The 22963-nt window shown below is 53.1% G+C and overlaps 8 protein-coding genes across 8 annotated transcripts; 7 read left to right on the forward strand and 1 right to left on the reverse strand.

Moving 5' to 3' along the window:
• Positions 1-1182: 1182 nt before the first annotated feature.
• Positions 1183-4190, forward strand: GPH1 (Non-essential glycogen phosphorylase; the record flags this gene model as incomplete). The annotated part of the gene is made up of 8 exons (XM_051437284.1): positions 1183-1374; positions 1437-1638; positions 1688-1765; positions 1816-2187; positions 2235-2400; positions 2447-2670; positions 2721-2824; positions 2871-4190. The coding sequence occupies 8 exons, from the start codon at positions 1183-1185 to the stop codon at positions 4188-4190; spliced, it is 2658 nt and encodes an 885-aa protein (XP_051289030.1).
• A 312-nt stretch (positions 4191-4502) lies between these two features.
• On the forward strand, positions 4503-5615 carry J4E90_007753 (uncharacterized protein; the record flags this gene model as incomplete). Its single annotated transcript, XM_051437285.1, has 4 exons — positions 4503-4547; positions 4631-4682; positions 4739-5275; positions 5335-5615. The coding sequence occupies 4 exons, from the start codon at positions 4503-4505 to the stop codon at positions 5613-5615; spliced, it is 915 nt and encodes a 304-aa protein (XP_051289031.1).
• A 417-nt stretch (positions 5616-6032) lies between these two features.
• J4E90_007754 (uncharacterized protein) lies at positions 6033-7610 on the reverse strand (the record flags this gene model as incomplete). Its single annotated transcript, XM_051437286.1, has 4 exons — positions 6033-6737; positions 6788-7149; positions 7208-7326; positions 7444-7610. 4 exons carry the CDS (start codon positions 7608-7610, stop codon positions 6033-6035), a joined length of 1353 nt encoding a protein of 450 aa, XP_051289032.1.
• Positions 7611-9838: 2228 nt separating this feature from the next.
• On the forward strand, positions 9839-10760 carry J4E90_007755 (uncharacterized protein; the record flags this gene model as incomplete). Its single annotated transcript, XM_051437287.1, has 3 exons — positions 9839-10003; positions 10063-10420; positions 10483-10760. 3 exons carry the CDS (start codon positions 9839-9841, stop codon positions 10758-10760), a joined length of 801 nt encoding a protein of 266 aa, XP_051289033.1.
• Positions 10761-10780: 20 nt separating this feature from the next.
• On the forward strand, positions 10781-12097 carry J4E90_007756 (uncharacterized protein; the record flags this gene model as incomplete). The annotated part of the gene is made up of 2 exons (XM_051437288.1): positions 10781-10785; positions 10930-12097. 2 exons carry the CDS (start codon positions 10781-10783, stop codon positions 12095-12097), a joined length of 1173 nt encoding a protein of 390 aa, XP_051289034.1.
• A 1373-nt stretch (positions 12098-13470) lies between these two features.
• On the forward strand, positions 13471-14121 carry J4E90_007757 (uncharacterized protein; the record flags this gene model as incomplete). The annotated part of the gene is made up of 1 exon (XM_051437289.1): positions 13471-14121. The coding sequence occupies one exon, from the start codon at positions 13471-13473 to the stop codon at positions 14119-14121; it is 651 nt and encodes a 216-aa protein (XP_051289035.1).
• A 460-nt stretch (positions 14122-14581) lies between these two features.
• On the forward strand, positions 14582-17407 carry J4E90_007758 (uncharacterized protein; the record flags this gene model as incomplete). The annotated part of the gene is made up of 1 exon (XM_051437290.1): positions 14582-17407. One exon carries the CDS (start codon positions 14582-14584, stop codon positions 17405-17407), a length of 2826 nt encoding a protein of 941 aa, XP_051289036.1.
• Positions 17408-21071: 3664 nt separating this feature from the next.
• Positions 21072-22715, forward strand: J4E90_007759 (uncharacterized protein; the record flags this gene model as incomplete). Its single annotated transcript, XM_051437291.1, has 1 exon — positions 21072-22715. The coding sequence occupies one exon, from the start codon at positions 21072-21074 to the stop codon at positions 22713-22715; it is 1644 nt and encodes a 547-aa protein (XP_051289037.1).
• Positions 22716-22963: the final 248 nt, after the last annotated feature.

Here is a 22963-nt window from a genome sequence, read left to right on the forward strand (position 1 = left end):
CTCTCGGCGTTCTTCGGCATGGATCAGGCTTTCCTCTGTGTAGACAACAGGCTTGTTGTCACCTCGTATATATTTGTTTCAGGGTGGAGTTGAGTGGGTTTGGTGGCCTGATGCCAATGGTCTGTGTTTCATGTTTTGAGTACGCTATTTGTGTAATACCAGCTAGGAGGTTCGAGGACTGCGCTTGTTTGATATTTATCCCTATTGACGTGGTATGTAAAGACGGGTTTAATCTACATTGGCACTTCGTATCGAGCAGCTCATACACGTGACGGGGATTCGTCGCAATCGCGTGAGATGTTCATAAGATTATGCGAGAAGATTGTGTGCAGATATCACGACATTTTGAAGTTTTTGTTTACAGTGATCAGTCCAACGTACGATGGTGGGGCTGCAGCATCAACATAGTCTTCCCTGTTCCGACAAGATCCGCGCCGGCTGCAGCTTGAATGTGCACATTTCCTTCATGTCTATCAATTTTCGAGATTGAAGTTTGTGCTTGTTGCGCAATCTATCGTTGGATGTTGGTTGCTCTCGCTACGCCAGCATGGTGTTGTTGGTATGGAGGGGTTGAAGACGTCACGTCGTCTGGTTCTGGCCATGATGGAGATCACGCTCCGACGCGCAACAAACACACTAAAGGCTCAGCATGCACAAGTTTATTGGACAACACCTCCATCACGACCCCGCTAACTGCTCCGCGACGGCATCGTGGGGTCGGCTACCCCACTTTGTACTGGCTCCGCGAGATGCTGCATACAGCTTGTATGTGGGAGAGCTCAACAGCTTGTTGCTAGCTGTCAGCCTGGCCAGGAGTGCTCCTTCCCCGCGATCCGCTAGCTAGTCGCTCCTGCTCTCCTGATATAATCCTGGGGGCCTTGCTGTGATGTTCAATTGATCTCCGCCCGTCTTACTCCACCCGGACGCCCTGTAAACACGCCATTGCCGTTGCTGCCGCTCCTCTTTCCTGTCTGGCGCGTAGCAAACACCACGTCTGAGGTACTTCTGCGGCGTCTTCATAAGCCTGCAGCTCTTGTCCGCCCTATCACATCGCCCTGACCCTCCTGCGGTTGCGCCTCTTACCTCCAAGCGGCAGCCATACGCCCCTCTACCCCGCCATCTCCTCTCTCCCATCGACACTTCCTAAGCAACTCGCGCTTCTCAGCAATTGACATTATCAAGATGGCCGCAAACCCTTCCCCCCGCGAGCGCAAGCCCTCGACCAGCGCTCCCCTCGGTGACCTCAAGGGTCCCGTTGGGCCTTCATTCACCCGTCCCAAGCACAAGAGGACGGTAACTGGCTTTGGCCCCAGTGAGATCAAGAACGTAGAAGCGAGCATCCCAGAGCCCCAGCGCGAGGCATGGAGAAAGTTTGTATGTCAATTGGATCCTCAATCATAGTACAAGGATGATTCTCAACACTAACACACGCATAGATGCCCAAGCCCTTCTCGACGCCAGACGACTTTACGAAAGACGCTGTTCGCCATATCGAGACTACCCTCGCACGCTCCCTCTTCAACTGCGACGAGTCTGCTGCCTACGCTGGAACTGCCCTCGCCTTCAGGGATCGCTTGGTCTTGGACTGGAACAAGACGCAGCAGAGTCAGACCTTTGCTGACCAGAAGCGTGTATACTGTGAGACTAGTGGGAAATTTGCTGGTAGAACAACCTCTAATAAATTCAGATCTCTCCCTCGAGTTCTTGATGGGCCGCGCTCTGGACAATGCCATGCTCAACGTTGAGCAGAAGGATATCGCTTCCAGTAAGTCCACCTCTTAGGACCTCGCGATTGCTTCTCTAACACACATGCAGAGGGTCTCAGCGACCTCGGCTTCCGCATGGAGGACATTGTATCTCAGGAGCATGATGCTGCCTTAGGAAACGGTGGTCTCGGACGTCTTGCGGCCTGCTTCCTCGACTCGATGGCTTCTCTCAACTACCCAGCCTGGGGCTACGGCTTACGGTACCGATATGGTATCTTTAAGCAGGAGATCGTCGATGGATACCAGGTCGAGGTTCCAGACTACTGGCTGGACTTCAACCCATGGGAGTTCCAGCGCCACGACATTGTCGTTGATATCCAGTTCTACGGCAACGTCAACCGCTGGCAGGACGACGAGGGCAAGCAACAGTGCTCGTGGGAGGGCGGCGAGATTGTCCAGGCTGTTGCTTTTGACGTTCCCGGTAAGCAGTCCTTCCATCACTTCTCACCTTTTCACTGACAAGTAAAGTTCCTGGCTACAAGACTGGCACTTGCAACAACCTCCGCCTTTGGGGCAGCAAGGCAGCCAGCGGCGAGTTTGACTTCCAGAAGTTCAACTCTGGCGAATACGAGAGCTCTGTAGCTGACCAGCAGCGCGCTGAGACCATCTCCGCTGTGCTCTACCCCAACGACAAGTGAGTAGTTCCATGGTTATGAGATATCATGTCTGACTAGCAACAGCCTTGACCGCGGTAAAGAGCTTCGCCTGAAGCAACAGTACTTCTGGTGCGCAGCTTCGCTCTACGACATCGTGCGACGTTTCAAGAAGAGCCAGCGCGCCTGGAAGGAATTCCCCAACCAAGTCGCGATTCAACTCAACGACACTCACCCGACCTTGGCCATTCCCGAGCTTCAGAGGATATTGGTCGATATCGAGGGCTTGGAGTGGGACGAGGCATGGAGCAGTAAGCAGAATCTACCCTCATACCCAAACCTGGATGCTAACAGCATATAGTTGTTCAGAAGACGTTTGGATACACTAACCATACCGTGCTTCCTGAGGCGCTCGAGAAGTGGTCTGTACCGCTCATGCAGCACCTCCTCCCGCGCCACCTCCAGGTATGTTCAATCGCCTGATTTCTTGAGACCTTGCTGACTTTTGAAGATCATCTACGAAATCAATCTTCACTTCCTCCAATTCGTTGAGCGCAACTTTCCCAAGGATCGCGAGATGCTGGGCCGTGTTTCCATCATCGAAGAATCGAACCCAAAGATGGTCCGCATGGCATACCTTGCTTTGATTGGCTCACACAAGGTCAACGGTGTAGCCGAGCTACATTCCGACTTGATCAAGACCACCATCTTCAAGGATTTCGTCAAGATCTACGGACAGGATAAGTTCACCAATGTCACCAACGGCATTACCCCGAGGAGATGGCTCCACCAGGCCAACCCCAAGCTCTCGGCGCTTATTGCGTCAAAGTTGGGCGGTCACGAGTTCCTGAAGGACCTCACCCTGCTGAACAAGCTAGAGGCGTTTGTTGACGACAAGGAGTTCCGCAAGGAGTTCCGCGACATCAAGTACGCCAACAAGGTGCGACTCGCACAATACATCCTGGAGAACAACGGCGTCAAGGTCAACCCGGCAGCGCTGTTTGATGTCCAAGTCAAGCGCATTCACGAGTACAAGCGCCAGCAGCTCAACATCTTCGGTGTGATCCACCGTTACCTCCAGATCAAGGCCATGTCTCCCGAAGATCGCAAGAAGCTAGCTCCTCGCGTGTCCATCTTCGGTGGTAAGGCTGCACCAGGTTACTGGATGGCCAAGACAGTCATCCACCTCGTCAACAAGGTGGGTGATGTTGTCAACAACGACAAAGATGTCGGCGACGCTCTCAAGGTTGTCTACTTGGCCGATTACAACGTTAGTAAGGCAGAGATCATCTGCCCTGCTAGCGACATTAGCGAGCACATTTCTACTGCTGGTACTGAGGCGTCGGGTACCAGTAACATGAAGTTCTGCCTGAACGGCGGTCTCATCATCGGAACCTGCGACGGAGCGAACATCGAGATTACTCGCGAGATTGGCGAACAGAACATCTTCCTCTTCGGTAACCTTGCCGAAGATGTCGAGGACCTCCGTCACAACCACATGTACTCTCAGTACCAGCTGGACCCCCAGCTTGCCAACGTTTTCGATGCGATTCACAATGGCATGTTTGGCGATGCGGACCAGTTCTCTGCTCTGATCAACGGCATCGTGGATCATGGTGACTACTACCTTGTCTCTGACGATTTCGCATCGTACATCAAGACACAGGAGCTCATCGATGAGAGCTACAAGAACACTGAGGAGTGGACAACCAAGACCATCACGACGGTCGCGCGCATGGGTTTCTTCTCAAGTGACAGATGTATTGACGAGTATGCGGAGGCTATCTGGAACGTCGAGCCGCTGCAGGTCAAGAGCGAGCCTGCGCCGTAGACAGTAACTGCGGGGATGGTACATATCGGTGGCTTTCTGGTAGATCTTAGATGGTTGCGATGATAGAACCTTAGATCCGATGCCTTACATTTACGATGATAATGAGAAACTCGTTGCGACAGGATGACTTAGTAGTCGTGTGAAGATGCATGTGCTCTCTGACATTGTCATGGTGTTGAGCGAGCTGGACCCTGAAACGCCTGCTCCGAATGAACCTAGCGCACGGTCGCGTCGCGCGACGTACGTCAACCGCAATCTGGCCAGCTCGACGCCAGCTCGCGACATATCGACAGCCCTCACTCACAAGCAATCATGGCGAACCGAGGCTACGATGTCGTCGTAGACGTTGACCAAGAGGTACGTACCCCAGGGGATGCGACGCAGAAAAGCGCACATGCCCCCAGCATCCAGCTCAAGACGGCAAGCTTACCAAACCCCAGGGCGACCTAGGCCATACCGACCTGCAAGAAGACCTCGAATTCCACAGCTCCAGTAAGCTTCCCCTCTCCATCATATATATCCAAGCACCAACTAACCCTCCCACGCAGACTTCGACACCCAACCCACCGGCCGCGGCGCCCCCAAAATCCAACCCGACTCCACGAGCGGCTCCTTCCTCCCCGGCCCCTCGACGTCTTCCACATCGCCCACCTCGCGCAAACACTACCTCTGGTCCCTAAACTTCTATGCCCAAGCCTTCGACGTCGACACCGCCGAGGTGCTCCGCCGCTGCACATCCACCCTGTACCCGCGCGCCAATTTCCTCGACGTGCTCGAGGGGAACCCGGACTTATACGGCCCTGTATGGATCGCCACAACCGTCATTGTCATTCTGTTTTTGACCGGAACGATTAATCAATACTTGGCGCAGAAGGGCGAGGAGCATTTTGCGTATGACTTCAAGTTGCTGAGTGGAGCGGCGGGGCTGGTGTATGGGTATACGGCTTTTGTGCCTGTGGGGTTGTGGGGTGTGCTCAAGTGGTATGGGAGTGAGAGTGCGAATTTGATGGAGTGTGCTTGTTTGTATGGGTATGCGAATTTGGTTTGGATTGCGGTTAGTCTTGTGGCTTGGAGTCCTTGGGGTAGTGAGTTTTCTCCCTCTTCCTTCCTTCTCACGGGAGGTAGCGTACTAACGAAACCACAGTCCTCAACTTCACAGTCGTAGCCCTCGGACTCGCGGCCTCGGCGTTTTTCCTCCTCCGCAACCTCTACCCTGTGCTCAGCACCACCGAAGCGAAGACGAGCAAGATTCTGCTTATTGTCGTGTTTGTGCTGCATGCCGGGTTTGCGATTGCGATCAAAGTGCTGTTCTTTGCAGCGACGAGTCCCGTGGGTCCGAATAAGGGTGATAAGGATGCGGGCAAGGGGGTTGCGGATGGGGGATCAGAGGATAAGGGCGGTATGCTGAGGATGCTGATGGGTTGAGATAAGTTGGGTAGGGCATGAGCTGGTGGAGAGTGGTTAGGACTTGGGATGGTAGCGTTTGGTAGGAGAATTATGGTAGTGCCTGAAGGTTACATTGCCTTAACAATGAGCAGACATTTTTGATAACGTAACGGGGAGGTCTACGATGCGTTATATATGCGTAATCGCTAGACTCAAAGAAGAGCGTTGAGGTATACGATACCTCATAACTTTTCCTACCTCCTATGGAAAAAACGTCGAGGACATACCGGCTCACTCACAGAACACACAACAAGTCAGATTTTCGGGAATGAATTCATTATAGCTACGTCCCATCCACCATGTATTACTTCACCCAGAATCTTACTTTGCAGTATACAACCACTTATTCCGGAAACAAATCTCCTTCAAAACAACCATGTATGCTTCAAAACAAGATTAAGCAGCCTCCTCCTCATCGGTGAGTTGACCTGTCTGCAGTGCCCAGGCGAGCTCGTGGACGTTGGACAGTGCGTAACTGGCGTCGTGCTTGATGCAGTACTTTACGCAGCGGGTGAAGATGCCGCCGTCGACGCCCTGCTCGGGGTGCTTCTTGAGACCGTTGCCGAGATAGCGGATGTCGTAGTCGAGGACGCCTTCCAACTCATCGTGAGGATAACGGATCAGGTCGGTGGCGATAAGGTCGTTGGCGTTCTCGATGCCATCGCGGAAGTTGTCAGCCCAGTTCACGCCGTACTTCTCTTTGCCCTTGTTGATAGCCGTGATGCACTTGACGGAACAGGTGTTACGGAGGTAACCGCCTTCGAGGTTGCGGTGGGCATTCAGCGTCTCGACCATCTGCGCGGGGCCCCACTTGCGCGAGTAGAGGCGGAGCGCGACGGTTGGGCGGCCGACAGACTGGAAGAAGTACACGATGAGCTCGGTGTCAGTCAGAGGGACTTGAGGAACGACGACGAAGGCTGGCGCCATGTTCCCTCGCGCGACGTGGGCCTTGCGCTTGGCAATTGACGTATTACCACTGTTGCCACGCTTGCTAGGGGTGGGCGGGCCGACGCGACCGGGGGTGAGAGGTGAGCTTGGGAGGCCGCCAGACGTTGGTGTAGCCGGGAACATAGACATCATGCCGCCGGTAAGGTAGCCGGACTGTTCGCTATTAGTACACGATGGTGGAGACATGGACGTGTAGGACTTACATCTGGCTGGCCAGAGGGGAGCGGGGCGATGGTAGGGATCTTGATGCCGGGGATTTTGACTTGGAGATCTTTGCGGGCATGAGTCTTCGTAGCCTTCTTCTTCTGGTTGCTGCCGACAATCTTGGTTTCGAAGGTCTCCTGGTCCTGCAGACCGGTGTTGAGAAATTCGAAGGTCTTGGACGGTGCGGGAACGCTCTTCACCGGGGTGCTTGGAGCCGACAATGCTGCCAGACCAAGCTGGACGACAGTCTCTCGCAACTCCGAGACCTCCGACTCGGCCTTATTCATGCGAGCTGTAAGGCTGTTGACGACTTCACGAATGTTGCTGCTGAGGTCTACATGACCCTCAATCTCCCCCAATTCTAAGGTAATCAGTCAGTCTGGCGGATACATGAGTTGTTTTGGATAAGGGAGACTCACTGCTTGGTGGATTGTAGTCGTAGAAAGGGTTCGCCATGCTGGGATCGAACTCCTGCTGCGCCATTGTCGGCTCCAAAGGCGGTTGGTTCATGTGCTCGAATGGCGGAAAGATCGACTCGCTGTAAAGTGAAGAATTAGCAATGTTTTCTTCCACATGCCGTTGCCATGGCAGACCTCCAAACAATGAAGGTGTGATGGAACATCAAGGTCAACGGTGACCAATGGTGTGAACATACCTAGGGAGCTCGCGACCGACACTGTATCTCTTTGGTGAGCTGCCTTGGTAGGCATCGTTGACGCTAGATGCTCTGCTCGTAAAGTCTTGGTGTGCGTAGGCGAAGTTAGGCATCGGAACCTGCGGCTCGACCTCGTCCTCGAAGTAGGCTGCTACATTGGATGACATGTTAGCGTTGGAAAATGTTGTTGCAGGCAACATTGAGGTCCGGCTAGACGTCTGGCTGATCGGCATGAAAGTCTGGGGGCTTTCGTTGTGTTCAGCCATGGTGCTGAGTAGCGTGGTCTGGGATGGGATAGTCAAAATTGTAGCCGAGTTTGTTGTTCCCAGGCGCTCGGACACTCACCATATGCCATAACAACAAGAGACTGCACCGTAAACCGTCGCCTGGTGAACATGAAACTTGCTGCATTTCCTGATTCAGTCAGTTCACTAACATGACTTCAGCAGTCCACCGCGAAGACGGCATACTCACCATGAGGCTCGAGGAGATGTTGAGGGCGCGCGCCCACTGCTACAGGCACCGGAAAAGACAACAAGAGACAGCACCGGTGATCTGGTCAACGTGAAACTTGCTGCACATCTTGATTCAGTCAATTCACCGACATGACTTCACCGTGAAGATAACATACTCACCATGAAGCTCAAGGAGATACGGGCGGTGCGGGTCCGCTCTTGCAGCCACAAGAGGAGATCATTCCCATCGTACTGATGATTGTGAACCGCCCATGCATGGATGTAGTGAGGGGCATGATAGTCTTGATGCAGCAACGTGCGTAATGAGCGATGAGATACAATGAGGATGAAGGAAGAGAAGAGATGAAGCAGCAAAGGCTAGAATATATAGAGATAGAAAAGGCAGCCTGGTCATGTCCTCATGATAGATGCCCACGAGGCTTCAGCTGAAAAACGTGGCAACCAGTACTCAATGGCCTGAAAGCGTCCGCAGTCGCTCTATTGAGCGGTGAGACGGATAAGAAATCCCGATGGAGGTGAGAGAAATTACGAAAGAGGAGGGGAGACATCTTAGACAGCACTACCTATGCGCACAATGACCTGCACAGCAGGATGGTGGACACCACTAACTAGAAAGTGCTTCGCCACCCATTTACTGCGAGACATCTATTTTTGTGATCTGCCAACATATATGCATGTATTCACCTAAGGTACGATGATTGCCAAATCCGACGAGTCTCGTGCGGCGGGCATTGCACTGCCCAGGTGGGCTCTGGCCTATGATCAACGGGCGCGTTGTACGAGACCAGCCAGAATGCAGTTGCGAACGTTCCAGGTTTGACGGCGAAGGTGTGGAGATACCACGAGCGCGCGTAAAGTAGCTGGTGATGGTCGCCGTGGGGCGTGAGTGATGATGCGAAGAGGTTTGACGTTGGAAGTTCGCGTCGCGATGTTGGGCGCACTAGTCCAAATCTGGCTGGTCATGCCCTCCCAAAACAACTCTCCAACCTTGACGTCTCTAGAATACACTCGAGAATTACGGCCCTTGTTACAACGACTGCGCTGATAGCATTGGAAACTCTGTTAGTCAGTGTGCCCTCCGTCCGATCGGTCCCTGGCAGTGTGGAAGGCGGTAGGCTCCCAGAGCGTACTGCACTTTGGATGTGGTGTGATTGGGCGCTGCAGTCTGGTATTATACATGTCGGAAAAGGGTTAATTACTGATAGTGCTTATCTCTCGCACGCTCATGTTACCTATAGATATTGTTTGTTCACCTTCTGTTCCTCCTACAACATCTGGACATATCGTTAACACCATGCGATTGACCCTGTACGCGAGGACGATATGATAACTACGTACGACGCTATCACTGCGCTTCCAGACCGCGTTGAACTCTTCGTAGGAAATTTTCTCATGGCAAGAGCTGAGTGGGGCTGAGTTGTGGGATAGTTACCTAGTGAAAGACGAATATGTGGGTAACGCTCGAGCCGTGCAGTTACTTAGACCGGAGGTCAGACTTCTCTTGACTGCTTTACTTGCTACACGTACAGGTAAACCGAACCCTAAGTATGCAGGCTCTGGCGATCTTCTGTCTCCTGGCGCTGACAGCTCTTGTACAGAGCCTGACTGTGGTTCCTCCGCATCCCCAACGACCCGATGTTCCTCCCCGTTCCTCTCACGGCCTCGTCGCTCGCGTTGACGATATCGAAGTCATATACCACAAAGCCACATGCAAAGGCCAAAAGCTGCTATCAGCAACAACCTCTCCACATGACGCAGCAGCCGCCTTTGTCAACCCGATCGATAGCCCCTGGACCAACCCCATCCAATAGGAGCTTGAAACTTGGGGCTACAAAATCGAGAGTGATGATGGCACCCCCCAATTCCGCGCAAGTCATGGGGATGAGTGCGAGTTCGAGCACAGCCACAAGCTCAAGAGCATGTTCGATGACCTCAGGATCGATACGCGTAGTACCTACCAGGGTGGACCTAATCAGTGTTACTTTATTAACCATAAAGACGGTCCGGCAGTACGGCGCGATAATCAGGGAGATCTTCCACCCGTCAAGCAGCAGTGGTATAAAGCCAACGACCAATACTATCGTGTAGGTAAAAGAAGATGACGGCCCATGCATGTCTTACTGACGACATCTTTTCTTCGCAGGTCACCAACGCCGAGTTCGTAATCGGCGTAAACCCAGCATCAGGTCTCATTGCAATGACCAATCGTCAGAGCCCCGCGACCAGCGCCGAAGCCCTCTGGGGCCTCACCAACCCTCCGCCCAACGATGAGCTTCCCGCACTGAAATCGAGCTCTGATATCATGTGGGGACTGTGGAATTTGGCGAGTCCGAACAACGTGCGCGGCATCAAGTATATCCTTAGTACGCCTGTTATAAACGACGAGACGGTCGCCATAATCAAGAAGATCTTGGAAAACAACTGCCTCGATTTGGATGAGCTGATGACCTGGTCGGGCTGCGAGTTTGGGTCAGATGAGCCGGAATATCTCGCTTTGCTCGGTAAGTCGTATATCGGTTCAACGTTCTGGGGATTGGATTACTGACTTCGACTGTGAACTAAGGATCACCGAATGGACAAGCCGTTGGGTACTTCCTGGCGCAGCACAAAGCCCAGCTCGGCGGAAAATATGTGTCGAAAATCAATATCTTCAAAGGGGATGATCCACATATGGTAGCCGTCTGTCTCCTTTTTACGATCGATGACAGGGCTGGAGCTGCAAGGGCCGCTATCGGGGATGAGTCGAACGGCAAGGGTCGCGTCGACAAGGCGGTAGTCGTGAAGCGAGTCGACTATGAGAAGAATGTTGTGAGACGGCACATTGTGTGGGCGAAGTTATAGATGGCTTGAGACGCGTCAAGATGGCGTGTTTCGATGTACAGCTACGGCTTAGATCGTAAGATCTGGCTTCGAGGGCTCATATAGACCTAGACAGGGGTGTAGACTCGTTGGTTAAACGAATTTCTATATTTAATAGAGGGGTTTACAAATATTGTTACAAAAAGGTCAGTTCCCGGACGGATGTCAGTGATGGTGGTGGTGGACAAGAAGCGTGGACGCGGATCGCAACCTCGGCAATCGCGACGCTTATCGATAAGGCACGGTTGCGAAGTTCAGGGTCGACATCGTCATCTCTCCGTCAACTTATCATCCTCACAATGTCTGCAAGCGTCCTCATCGTTGGTGCCGGCGCCATTGGAGCCTTCTATGCCTCTCGTCTTGCCCTTGTTCCCGGTACCTCCGTCTCGGTCATCTGCCGCTCCAACTACAAAGCCGTGAAAGCGGACGGCTTCCAAGTTACCTCACCGCAATACGGCGATTACACCTTCGTACCGGCCAACACCTTCGCGAACCCAGACGAAGCAAGAGCGAGCGGCATACAATGGGACTTCATAGTAGTCAGCACGAAAGCGTTACCCGACGTGAGCGATGACTCGACGATACTTGAGGGGCTAGTCAGCGATAAGACGGCCATTGTGCTGATACAGAACGGTCTGGGCGTAGAAGAACCGTATACGAAGCGATTCCCACAGGCTGCGATATGTTCGGCGGTCACGATAGCAACCTGCGCGCAACCCGAGCACGGCCAAATTAAGCACAACAGATGGACGCGGATCAACAGCGGACCGTACCTGCCCCATCTAGACACCGGGAGCAGAAAAGATAGCGACGTACGCGTCGTCTTGATGAATGACGCGTTCATCGAGATGCTGAGGCAAGGAGGCATCAAAGACGCCGAAGCCTACAGCCATGCCAAACTGCAACTCGTCCGCTGGCACAAGATCGCCATCAACGCCTCCATGAACCCAACCTCGGTCCTCACCCTTTGCCTCCCGAACAACGTTATGTCTCTCGACCCAGAACTGCAGCGCCATCTCAAAGGCGTCATGACCGAGATCCTCGAAACCGCACCCAAGATCCTCGGGGAGCCCATGCCCAAGGAGTTTGCGACTCCCGATCAGATTATTCGATCTACACAAAAGAACACAAGCGGCAGTAAACCGAGCATGGCTATCGACTGGGAAGCGGGCAAGAAGATGGAGATTGAGGTCATTCTTGGCAATCCATTGAGGATTGCGCGGGACAGGGGCTATGAGATGCCGCGCCTGCAGAGTTTGTATGCGATGGTCAGGATGGCGCAAGAGGTCAGAGACCAGAAGAAGGACAACAAGTTGTGAGATGCCGGATTGCTCCTGTCGATTGATCGATCTTCCAATTGCTTCCTTTGTGTGTGTTTTACCTTTTGGTAAAGCGAGCTCCATTCCAAACTGCAAACTTCAAGTCAACAGAGTCGCGTAGGCAACGTCGCCGCCGACCATTCTATCTGGCCGTACCGCTATATACTCCCTGATCCCTTCATGACACTTACACGTTTGCAAGAAAAATGACACACCACGGAAGCACTCTCGAGACCTTGCTCGCGACCCAGGTACCTAGCTCCTCGCCCTTGTTTTTAGAAATATCTAGTCACCTGAAGACTCCAAACTTGGCAAAAGTAATAGCTGCCAGTGTCCCAAAGAGTGTCGTCATAAGCGGTGGTTGGGAAGTGAAGGTGAACGCAACGACTTCGAGATCTGCTACCATCATCAGAAGTAGGATTCAATTTTCTATTTGACCGGCCTTGACTATTGTCCATTATTGAGCGACATCTCTGTATTTGAAGAAGCCGATAGTGGTGCGGGAGGAGGGCAGCTCAACCTTGGAACGTTGCGACCCTATTGAGCGACGCGGACCGTGGCTATCACAATAGCAAAATACATAAGGTGAAGGCGCCTCTCACCAACCTCTTTTTTTGCGAGCCGAAGACAATAGCTTGAGTCAGCTGCCTATCGCCCCGGTCTCTCCTTCGTATCCTCCACGGCTCTTCTTTCTCAATCACCGATTACAACTTCCTCATATCATCAACTTCCCCATCTACATATCATCGATCATTACTACCGCAGACAAGATGAGCAGGCTCTCTGATCAGCAGTTGCGACTACAGTGGCTCAGCAAGGCGAACCCTGACCAGCAACGACAGTGGTTCAACAAGGCGCCACCAGACCAACAACAATGGTTCCGCCTTCATATACAGCGTATTAGACAGCAACAAGGACGGCAGCAGCAAGTACCGCGCGAGAACAGTCAACACCGAGAGAATGCGGCCCGGAGCCCTTCTATGAACAGAAGCCCACTGGCTGCACCCTCGACGATGGCCACCTCGGTGACGACCGCTTCGCCCCTGAGCACGGCAGCAGTGCGAGCATCCACCAATGCATCCTCACCTACGCGAAACGAAGATACAGCGACGCTGGGCGCCGTCTCACCTATTTCTATTGTGCCACGCTCGATGCAAGCACCGAACGCTAGCGGAATTCGACATCATCAACAGAACAACGCTTTTCTCGCTTCTAGGCAGACTCAGCCGCGCATGCTACCAACGGACGACGTCGCTCGCTACCAGAAATCACCACCCAGACAGAGCCCTTTGCATGTACAAATGAAGCTGCCACCCTCACCGACACGGCCAGGCTCATCGCCATCCGCGCATACTGCAGCATACCCCACCAGCATGAGCCAGAAACGTCAGGCCACAGAAGCCCCGGAAGGCGACATACATGCAGGCAAGAGGCAAATGACGACGCAAAATGCGATGTCACCTCCCGCTGCGCCGTTCGCTCCCATCGGTCAAACCAACGATCCTCTCAACCCAGGGCCATACAATCGTATGAGACCGGTTGCGTCACCCAATGGGATTGCGGCATCTATCAACCGGATGAGCCCCGAAGACATCGCCCGTGACCGTCGCATCCAGCAGGCCAAGCTCGCAGAGCAGCGCGTTCGGGCGCAACAAGCTCACGACGCCGAGAAAGCCCGCGAGCAGGAGATCTATATTGCCGCCACCGCCGCAGCCCTCAAGCGCGAGCAAGACGATGCGCGAAGAGAGTTCCTGCGCAAAGATCCCAGCGCGAACTACCGCCACATCCTCGAGGTATATGCATTGTCGCCGCTAGACCCCAAGAAAGACGAGTACCCAAACCGGTACCTAACCAGCTTGCTCGCGAACCGCGTCATGCCCATGGACCTCGATTGCGATCTTGCGCTTGCGATCGTGTACGCGAAGGATCACTGGGATTATTTCGGTCAGTGGCCCAAGGATATCGAGCGCTTTGCGGGCTATGAGAGGGAGAGGAGGGACAAGGCGGCAAAGGATCGGGCTTAGGAGACCGAGAGGGCGCCGCGTGAGTGCTCTGGACCTGATCGTGCGAGCTCAGAGGCATTGGAGGCCTTGGAAAAACGCTTGCGTCCGATGCTTTTGAAGTTTTTGAAGTATACGGTGTAGCGTGAAGTGATGGAAGTAGCTTGGAGAGGGATATGTAGCCGTCAGGGTGTACTCAACCTCCGGATGAATCAGTTCACAAATGCTGTGCCAAAGTGTAGTGATTGTCAGGGCTACGCTTACGCGAGCTACTCGTGATTGCATTCAGGCGATAAGCAAAGTGAATACTCAACAAAATTGGGACTACTGTTGCCAAATCACGGGGTCTGACGTTATTCTCTCATCCACGGGTATCACTACCTCACATTCCAGCAGCTCACACACCCACCGCACGCACTTCCGACCGAGAACCATCCCGTTCAATTACCAGCAGACTCTCGCCATTACCGTCCACCCCGACAAGATGGCCGACCAGCTCACCCAGATACCCGCCTTGGTTACACCTACACTTCAGCGTCACAACAAGAGACGCCGCTCGACATCGACTGCGCCAGAGCAAGCTGTTTTCCTTCCTGGCGCCGGCCCATCAAACGATGAGAACGATCCGACAACCACTCCACACGGACAGCGCCACCCCGACGACACCACTATACATAAGCGCACGAGGAAAGCCCATGGGTCCAAGCGCCGACGTATCGCTGGCGACTTCAATCCCGTCCACGGCCCTGGTTCCCCCCCTTCATCCGACCTGAAGGAGATGCGATCACAGATTGCGCCCACTGCAAACCCATCAAGCATTGATCCCGTCTCAGGCGGAGATCATCCCCACAAAGACATCACCGCCCTCCCTGTCGACTATATACCATCTCAACCCAAGTCCATTACCAATACTATAAAGCAGACATTAGGTCGAGACAGCAAGAAGAAGTTCAAAGTCTGGGAAGACGAGCCGCAGCCGTCTAAGCCCAAAGACCCGACACCAGCCGCCGCAAAGTTGCTGCAAGATGTCACCAATACCGGAGCTCAACGCAGGTGTCGCCGCATAGAGGGGCATACGCCGCGATTCCGTGCGCAAGAGGCAGATTACTATTATCACCCCAACCTCAAGGACTTCCACTTTCCACAGGGCGTTGTCGCAACCACTGAGGCGGCTGTCGAAGAAGCGGCTCAGAGTGAGCTTGACGCGCTCACTGCCCGAGCGACACAGAGTATCAAAGATGCTCAGCCAGAGGTCACACAACCATTGAAGCGGAAAGCCGATGACGATCTTCGAGAGCGTGGTGCAGAGAAGCTGAGGAAGCTCAATGATCAACAGCCTTTGCCTTGGATAGTCCATGGCAAGATCCGACATGATCCAGCTCAAGACTTTGAGACTGAGTACTTCACCATATCCACCCCGTCGCTACCCTCAGAGCCCGTGGAAGATGTGGTCAACACGGCAGAACCGGATCAATCCCAGCAAGAGACAGATGCAGCGCTCGAGGCAGTTGAAGTTCAACAACTACCAACACCCATCTCCGAGCCCGTATCTAACGAGGTGTTGTTGCCTCCTATATACTACAAACTGAACCCATCTAGCATAGTCCATGTACCGGGGAACGATGAGCCAGCCCTGGATAAACTAGAGTCAGGATCTCTAGATTTGGATGCTATCTTAATGGGAATGACACAAGATTACACCTTCCCCACCATCGAGGAAGATGTTTCAAAAGAATTCGGTACCTACAAACCACCGGCACCACAAGACGATGACATCCCCGCTGGCAAGAAAGCTGTATTCGATGGATTTGGTACTTACCAACCGCCTCCACAAATCGTTCCTGCTGCATCTACTGCGGTCGAGAAAGACGCATTTAAAGGGTTCGGTACATACAAATCACCGCCACCGGAAGAAAATGAATTCCCCGTCGTCAACAAAGATGCATTCGAGGGATTTGGTGTTTGCCAACCACCGCCACAAACCGTTGCTGCTGCACCTCAGCCCGCTCCAAAGATTGTGACCACAGTTCCCTATCTGATAGACAGGAACAATCACGCCATCATCAAGACGGGCGTAGCTTACAGCGAAGACTATGACCCAGGAAACCCACAGAACTTCAAGCACTACCTCGCTCAGTTCACCGATCGACCTGCGGTTCCGCGACCACGAGCGCGCGAGTATCGTCCAATGCCAGAGATATTGGAAGTCGAGACGCTGAACCAGCGATTAGACTGGGTAGTCCCGAATGGAGCAGAAGCTCCCCAACTTTTCCGCGACATGCCAGCACCACCACCTCACATCGACTCAGAGTTAGCTCGTTGTGTTCGCTTCGCCCAGTCAGACGCGCAAAGACGCGTTAACTGGCGAGCGCATCCTACTCATGTCGCAGAAATCATCCAGCGTACCAACTTCTACGGGATTGAGTTGCTGGTCAGTCGGAGCGAAATGCGCATCTCATCTCCTCCGACAGTAGACGAGTTCGAGCTAGCCATGGCGACTCGGCTGGCGCATGTATCCTTCGGCATGGACACGAAGGACTACATTGCGGCCGATGTGCCAGCTATCATAGAGTACTTCAGCGAGAATCTTCCGTCGGCGATAAGCGTTTTCCCAACAGAAGAGGAAGATTGCTTTCGTGCCTTCACGGACTATTATCGCGTGATGTTCGAGGAGAACTATCCACCACTGAATGCACTCGGCTTGCCAGAATGGCAGGTCCTACTGGATGCGGAGGAGGGCACACCCTCTCTCAAAGCACAAACCCTGCAAGGCATCGTCCAGTCCATCAAAGGGCTGGCTCATCAACGCCCCGGCGATGCAGACGGGACAGATATCCCAAAAGATCAAGTTCCTCACGAGAGCCCTGATACGAGAAACGAGAACCTCGGCAACGCTCGTCGGGAACTTGGCCAGACCCTTGACGTGGGTAGGGACAGCTTCGACGCAGACCTACAGCGGCCCGATCAGCTGACCAACGCCTCTTTTCCAAGCTTAGCTCAGAGCGAGCCATCGCAGCATTACGATGCAAATCCAGCTTTGTACTGGAACAATACGGAAGTCCCAGGAGGATCTATCCATCCTTTTGTACCCGAAGCAAATGCAAGGGTCGAAGATGTGCACGGCGATTACTACGGCCCAGAGGACTGGTTTCGCACAAATCCGAATGCGCTAATGCCATGGGATTCTGGGTTGGATGCCATACCATCAGGCTTCAGCGCAGCTCCATTAAACTATGGCGCTATGGAGCATTACTTCAATCCGTCGACATTAGACGCTTTCAACGACGCTGAGCCGGAAACACTGTTGTAAGGATAACAGACCCAGAGAGGTCTGATCGAGGATCTGGAGATGTTTCAGCGGTCTTTTTGCCGTATCACGTTATGTGGTAGCAGTCGTGACTCCTGTTCGATTAAGGCTCCTCGCCTTCAAACACGGACATTGTGAGTGGCTCGCAGCGGCTAGCGCCGAAGGAGAATTGAAGCAGGTACCAAGGGTGGCTACAACGTGTGTTGCATTCTACAAAGATACCATTGAAGATTTTTCGTACATAGAAGATCGATTTACATGGAAACCGTCTCTTCATTAAAGTTCAATAGTGTGTATGCAGAAAGGTGCGACGCAAGTTCTAGCGATTGCCAGTGCAGATGCCAGCACAAGTGCAAGGAAAATGGAAGCGACCAGCGCGCCTGGAAGAGAAGCAATGACTGTAAAAGCTGGAAGGCTGCTTTCTTGAGATACTGTGCATTGCGACGGACGGTATTGGTCCTTCCTGTTGGTGTAGTGTCGGCCATGGTGCCACAACACGCGTACCATGGATGGAGGTCAGCCTCAGCAACTTCCACAGACTCATCGAACGAAGACAAACCAGAGTTCCAGCGGAGGCTAATGATAGCACAACGAAAAACCATTTATCTTCATGTCGATTATCGGACAGTACAACATTCTCCTTCTTTACCACCTACCTTCCTTCCAAGCGCGCATTGAAGCCACCTTACCATGACTCCACCACGTACAGCGACAGCACCGCATATCGAAATCGGTACCAAACCGACCCCGGCAAAGAATCCACGTGGTCGACCACGCAAAGATGGGTTGCCGGCAGGATCAGTACCCAAAAAGCCCAAGACGTCAAGACGAGCGCGTGCAGATACTCCGACGCAAATCCAAGGACAGCCTGAGAAACGAGGCCCCGGTCGTCCGCCCAAGAAAGACAAATCCCTGAGCGCCCAAGATCCATCAGCGACGTCATCATCGTCTAATCCCTCTCCACCAATGAACCCCATTCCAAGCCGTGGCCCACAGGAGGGAAGCATCATCGTCTCTGCGACGGAAGAGACTTCCAATATACAGATCACGGTTACAGCCCCGAGTGACGTGATTGTGCGCTGCAGTGAGGAAACGGACATAAGTGAACAAAGGATTCAAGAAACTCTGAGCTTTTGGGAGGAGGCCGAAAGAAACGAGGAAATAGGTGCGGCGGCCAGTCAATGCGAAAAGCAGAGGGAAGATGACGCATTGGAATTCGAATTTGGCCTGTTCAGATACGATCATGTGCATGACGTGGAGATAGATCGCAAGCGCGTGGCATTCGCGGACGAAGAGGACGAAGAAGCCGAACAAGAAATCGGAACAGAAGAGTCGAAAAGAAAAGCGGAACGTCGACGTCAGAGAAGAGAATGTCGAGATTACGGCTGTTATGAAGAGGATTGCAGGATTGGCCATGCAGTCAGAGCGAATGTCGCGCGTTACATGGTGAATCTTGACGAGCGCACGGAGGCGTTGCGGCCTCGGATGATGAGGTGATGGAAGAAGGGACAAGGCCTATGAGTTTCGAATACCCCTGGTTGATTGCACGGTGACAACGGGCGAATACGACGGATGGTGGCTTTATAGTCGATAGCAGAAACGTCGAAGGAGCTGTGTTCTCTTTTAGTATCGTCTATTCATCGGGTTCGAAGACCTGAAGAGGTATCCAGATAGAATCGGTTTGAGTCTTTCGCGCGTGCTGATATGAGAATGAATACAGCAGCCCTGTCTCTATACTGCACGACTAGACCTCTTCCTTCTCATAGTCAGCATCGTACTTTGGCCAGAAATAGACGTTGGCGCGACGTTGACAGTGGATGCGTGACCTCATGGTTTATGGGCTTCGCTGTGCTGTAGAGGCAGAGTGTTAACGTCGCAAAGGAAATGGATACTCATGCTTGAAGAGGCGCTGCATCATAACTCAACGTGAGCACATCCAGGCTACATGTGCTTGCAGCGACCTGTCGCGTCGACCGTTGATGAGGACGACTTCGACCTCGGCACAGGGGCAAGTGGCAGATATTCGCTCGGGCTACCGCTCACACTAAGCCATATGCGGAGAGGTCGCGATCAGGATCTAGAGGTCCGCATATCCCAAGATGTTTATCATGGCTCGTTTTAGAACCTATTCACAGATAATTTTACTTAGAACTTGCAAGCTCCTCATGCATCGACACTTGTGTCAGGGAAGATAGGAGATGGCTCACGTGACGCCAAGCTACCGCGGCAGCCCCCCATCGGCGAAATGTCCCGCCCCATCTCCGACGGCAAGCTTCAACGCGTCAACGCGTCTCTTTCACACACGAAGCTCAACCACGATGCATTCCAACAGCCCTCATTCGCGTATCCAAGAACATCTTATGTTTCGTAAAGCTATGATCCACGCGTTTTGACAATGTCACCGTGTCCTTTACAGGGTGTCTAGCACCAATACTCCTGGCATCATTGCCATCGCACCTACTACATCGAAGTCTCTGTGTAAAGTCTTCAGATGCACTAAGAGGATCGCGACCATTACAAGCTTGTATCAAGGCCTCCGCTCAGGCCATGGTAGCGTTCATAGAAGAAAGAAGAGTTGAATGAGCATGAACGTATAGTGTATTGGATTCCACCGATTGCCGCGCAAATCTCTTATATCTACTGCTAATATTGTGAAGTAGATGTTGACGTGCGGCATCGCTTGACCTGTCTACGGTGCTTGTCATAATACGTATGAGTACATCAAGTGCGCGAGCTCTCTCCACCCGCTACGTACGCGATATCGTCTTCGAGCCCCTGCAACTACAAGGGCCCATCGGTAAGACCTCGCGCCTCGTGGTCGAGGACTTTGGATGCATCGATATACCTTTCGTCCTATCTAGTCCTCGGCTGCGTACCGAGTCTCTCTGGCCAACCTAGTGCGTCCGCGACCAGCCTCCGCCAGGTATGGATGTATCAGCGATGCTCAACATCGAGGACAAGAGGCTGAAGAGATGTTCGGGTACTCGATCTGTTCTTATCACCTGACAATCGATACCGATGTCGCCATCGCTCTCGGAGCAAAGAACCAGTCTCTTTGACGTCACTTGATGGAGTTATCGGCAATAGTAACTCCCAATATCGCCCTGAACGAATGTTTCCAGAGTAACGCAGGCAACATTGAGTCACCCGCCTTCCGAAGTTGGCTGAATGAGCCGTTCTCGCCCTTGATGTGGTCACTCCTGGATTGGCGAACGCGGGGATTGTTTCAAACTCACCTCCAAGATCCTTGATCGTGGGGTTCAGATTGGTCCAGCTTCGTCAATGCGGCCTTTCGTGCTCACATTTTGCAGACCCTCATGTCCGAAGCGCTAGCACATTGTTCAAGCGACAATTGGATTGCATCTTGTTTTAGCTTTGAGCCAAAGCGCCTCTCCATGCGTCTGCTAAAGCCGTAAACAAAGGTTTCTTCGTCCGCGGCTGCAAAAGTATTGCAACAATATATCGTTGACGAGGCTCGCATCTATCAATAACCTCTATATACCTGACTTCGTCGAATTACCCGTCTTACTCTATATCAACCGAGTTGCAGACTCTCAGCCAGTAAGTTCCATACTCAGCAGTGCAAGCAATTAAGCACCGCTCAAACCTCCATCCGATTGCTACAACGTTTCCTCTACCAAACACTAATCCTTGTATCAAAGGCATCATGGCGAGCAATCCGAAGACCCCTTCAGCCAACTCATCTCCGGTCAAAGGGGCTAGGGTTGAGAAACCAGCCGCCATGAGCAAAGCACGTTCGAAGAACAAGGACGGCTCTATTCACGCCTCCCCAACTGACATCTTCGGTCCAAACGCTGTTACCCGGTATCTCCGCATCCTGCAAACCGGCAACATCACCGGTGCGGAACTGATGACGTTTCTTCCCGCGCTGATTCGTAGCCCTGGCGTTCTTGTTCGATTCGTCCAGAACGGTGGCGATGCCTACCCCCTCGTTAGGATTCACAAATGGTTTCGAGTCGTGGTGAAGAACAATTCTCGGCAAGACGCTACCAATGCCGTGATTCACTTGGCCCAGGGGACGATGCGACACTATCTTCAGGACGATCAATGGACTATGACTCGCCACAAGGCCGGTCTTTACCCAAAAGTTGGCCAGGCTTGGGACCACGATAACTTGACTCTTGCCGGCGTCCAAAACCACTGCGAGATCCAAGTCCCGGGTAGCCGTCACCATAAACCGGTCGTCGCTAATGTTCATTTCGCGTCACTGGCAGCTGACGTTAGGGTATACCCATCCGGCGACGACGAGCTCGATCTGACCCGCTATGTCAAGGCTGCTGTCGCCAATATCGACCTACCGCTGATGTTTCCACGAGACTTTAACTGGCTCACTCAGCTCTTGGGTGGTCCCCGGACGGTACTCCCTGCTCATCGAGATGGCGAGCTGTTTGGTCGTTGGAGAAATGTGGTGTGGGAGGACATGCCCGAGCCGGAGGCGATCCAGGCTGCGACAAACCTCACGCATCACATATTCACAGCAGCACAGCGGACGGCAACCGTGCAGCATCTTCAGCAGTTCCCCGTTGTTCAGGCGTTCACGTTTGTCCAACAGCCTCCTTCTGTCCAGTTCCCTGTCCCCGCGCCTGGTGGCCCTATGAGGATGACAAACCACGCTGGCCCTTCTCGCGCACAAGCTCCTGCTGCAGCCAGCGGGCTTTCATCTATCAACTCGTTGATCCTTAGTCGGATCATGAACAACACTGCCGCCGACTTGTCACATGTCCTAGCTACGATACAAGAGGATCAATTGTACGCGTTGTACGTCAGCGTCTTGGCCGCTAACGGCATCGTGCCTATTAACCGCCGCGCGGAGCATACACCTGACCCGGACACTCTAGACAACTCCCTTGTAGATGATCGTAGTCTTCCCGACCTCATAGAACCAGCTGCATACGACGCCAGGGCTGTGTCTCCATTTGGCCCTTGGGACAACGACATGGCCGCTAACGACAACGAGTCTCACAACCTAAATCCATACGAGGAACAGCTTGACGACGACACTGCCTCATTTGCGTCTCTTGATCTCAGCATGATCGACCCTGAGGTCCTGAAGAGCATCGATCCTGAGATCCTGGACAGCATCAACCGCGAGCTAGGTGGCTTCGTCGAACAGGGAAACGATACGGAACTCGCCCAAGCCCACCCGGAAGACCACGACCTCGGTTTGCAGGACGATAATGCCAATGATGGAACTGTCCAGGAGACTACCATCCCTTCCATCGTGGTCCACGACGTCGACGGCAGCACTGCCGAGCACCCCGCTGATGACCCCTCCTCTCGCGAAGCATAGCGTGGTCAGACAAGATCTCATTTCAGGTTCCTCGGAAGGTTGAGGAGTATTGGAAGGAGATGCATCGGGATTGTAGCGCGTTTCAGGCGCGACATTGGAAAGCTTAGCGCGCATGGCGTGGCGTTTTCGGTAGAACTTCTTCAAGGAGTTGGGCGTCTTGTACATTCTTTGCACTATACCCTTTCCATTCAGTCATTGGCTTTGAGTGCCTTCGCGACTCATGCAATAAAACATGGTACCGTTCGCAA

Source organism: Alternaria incomplexa (genome assembly GCF_024043165.1).
Source record: "Alternaria incomplexa strain BMP 0042 chromosome Unknown scaffold_11, whole genome shotgun sequence".
Classification (NCBI taxonomy): Eukaryota; Fungi; Ascomycota; class Dothideomycetes; order Pleosporales; family Pleosporaceae; genus Alternaria; species Alternaria incomplexa.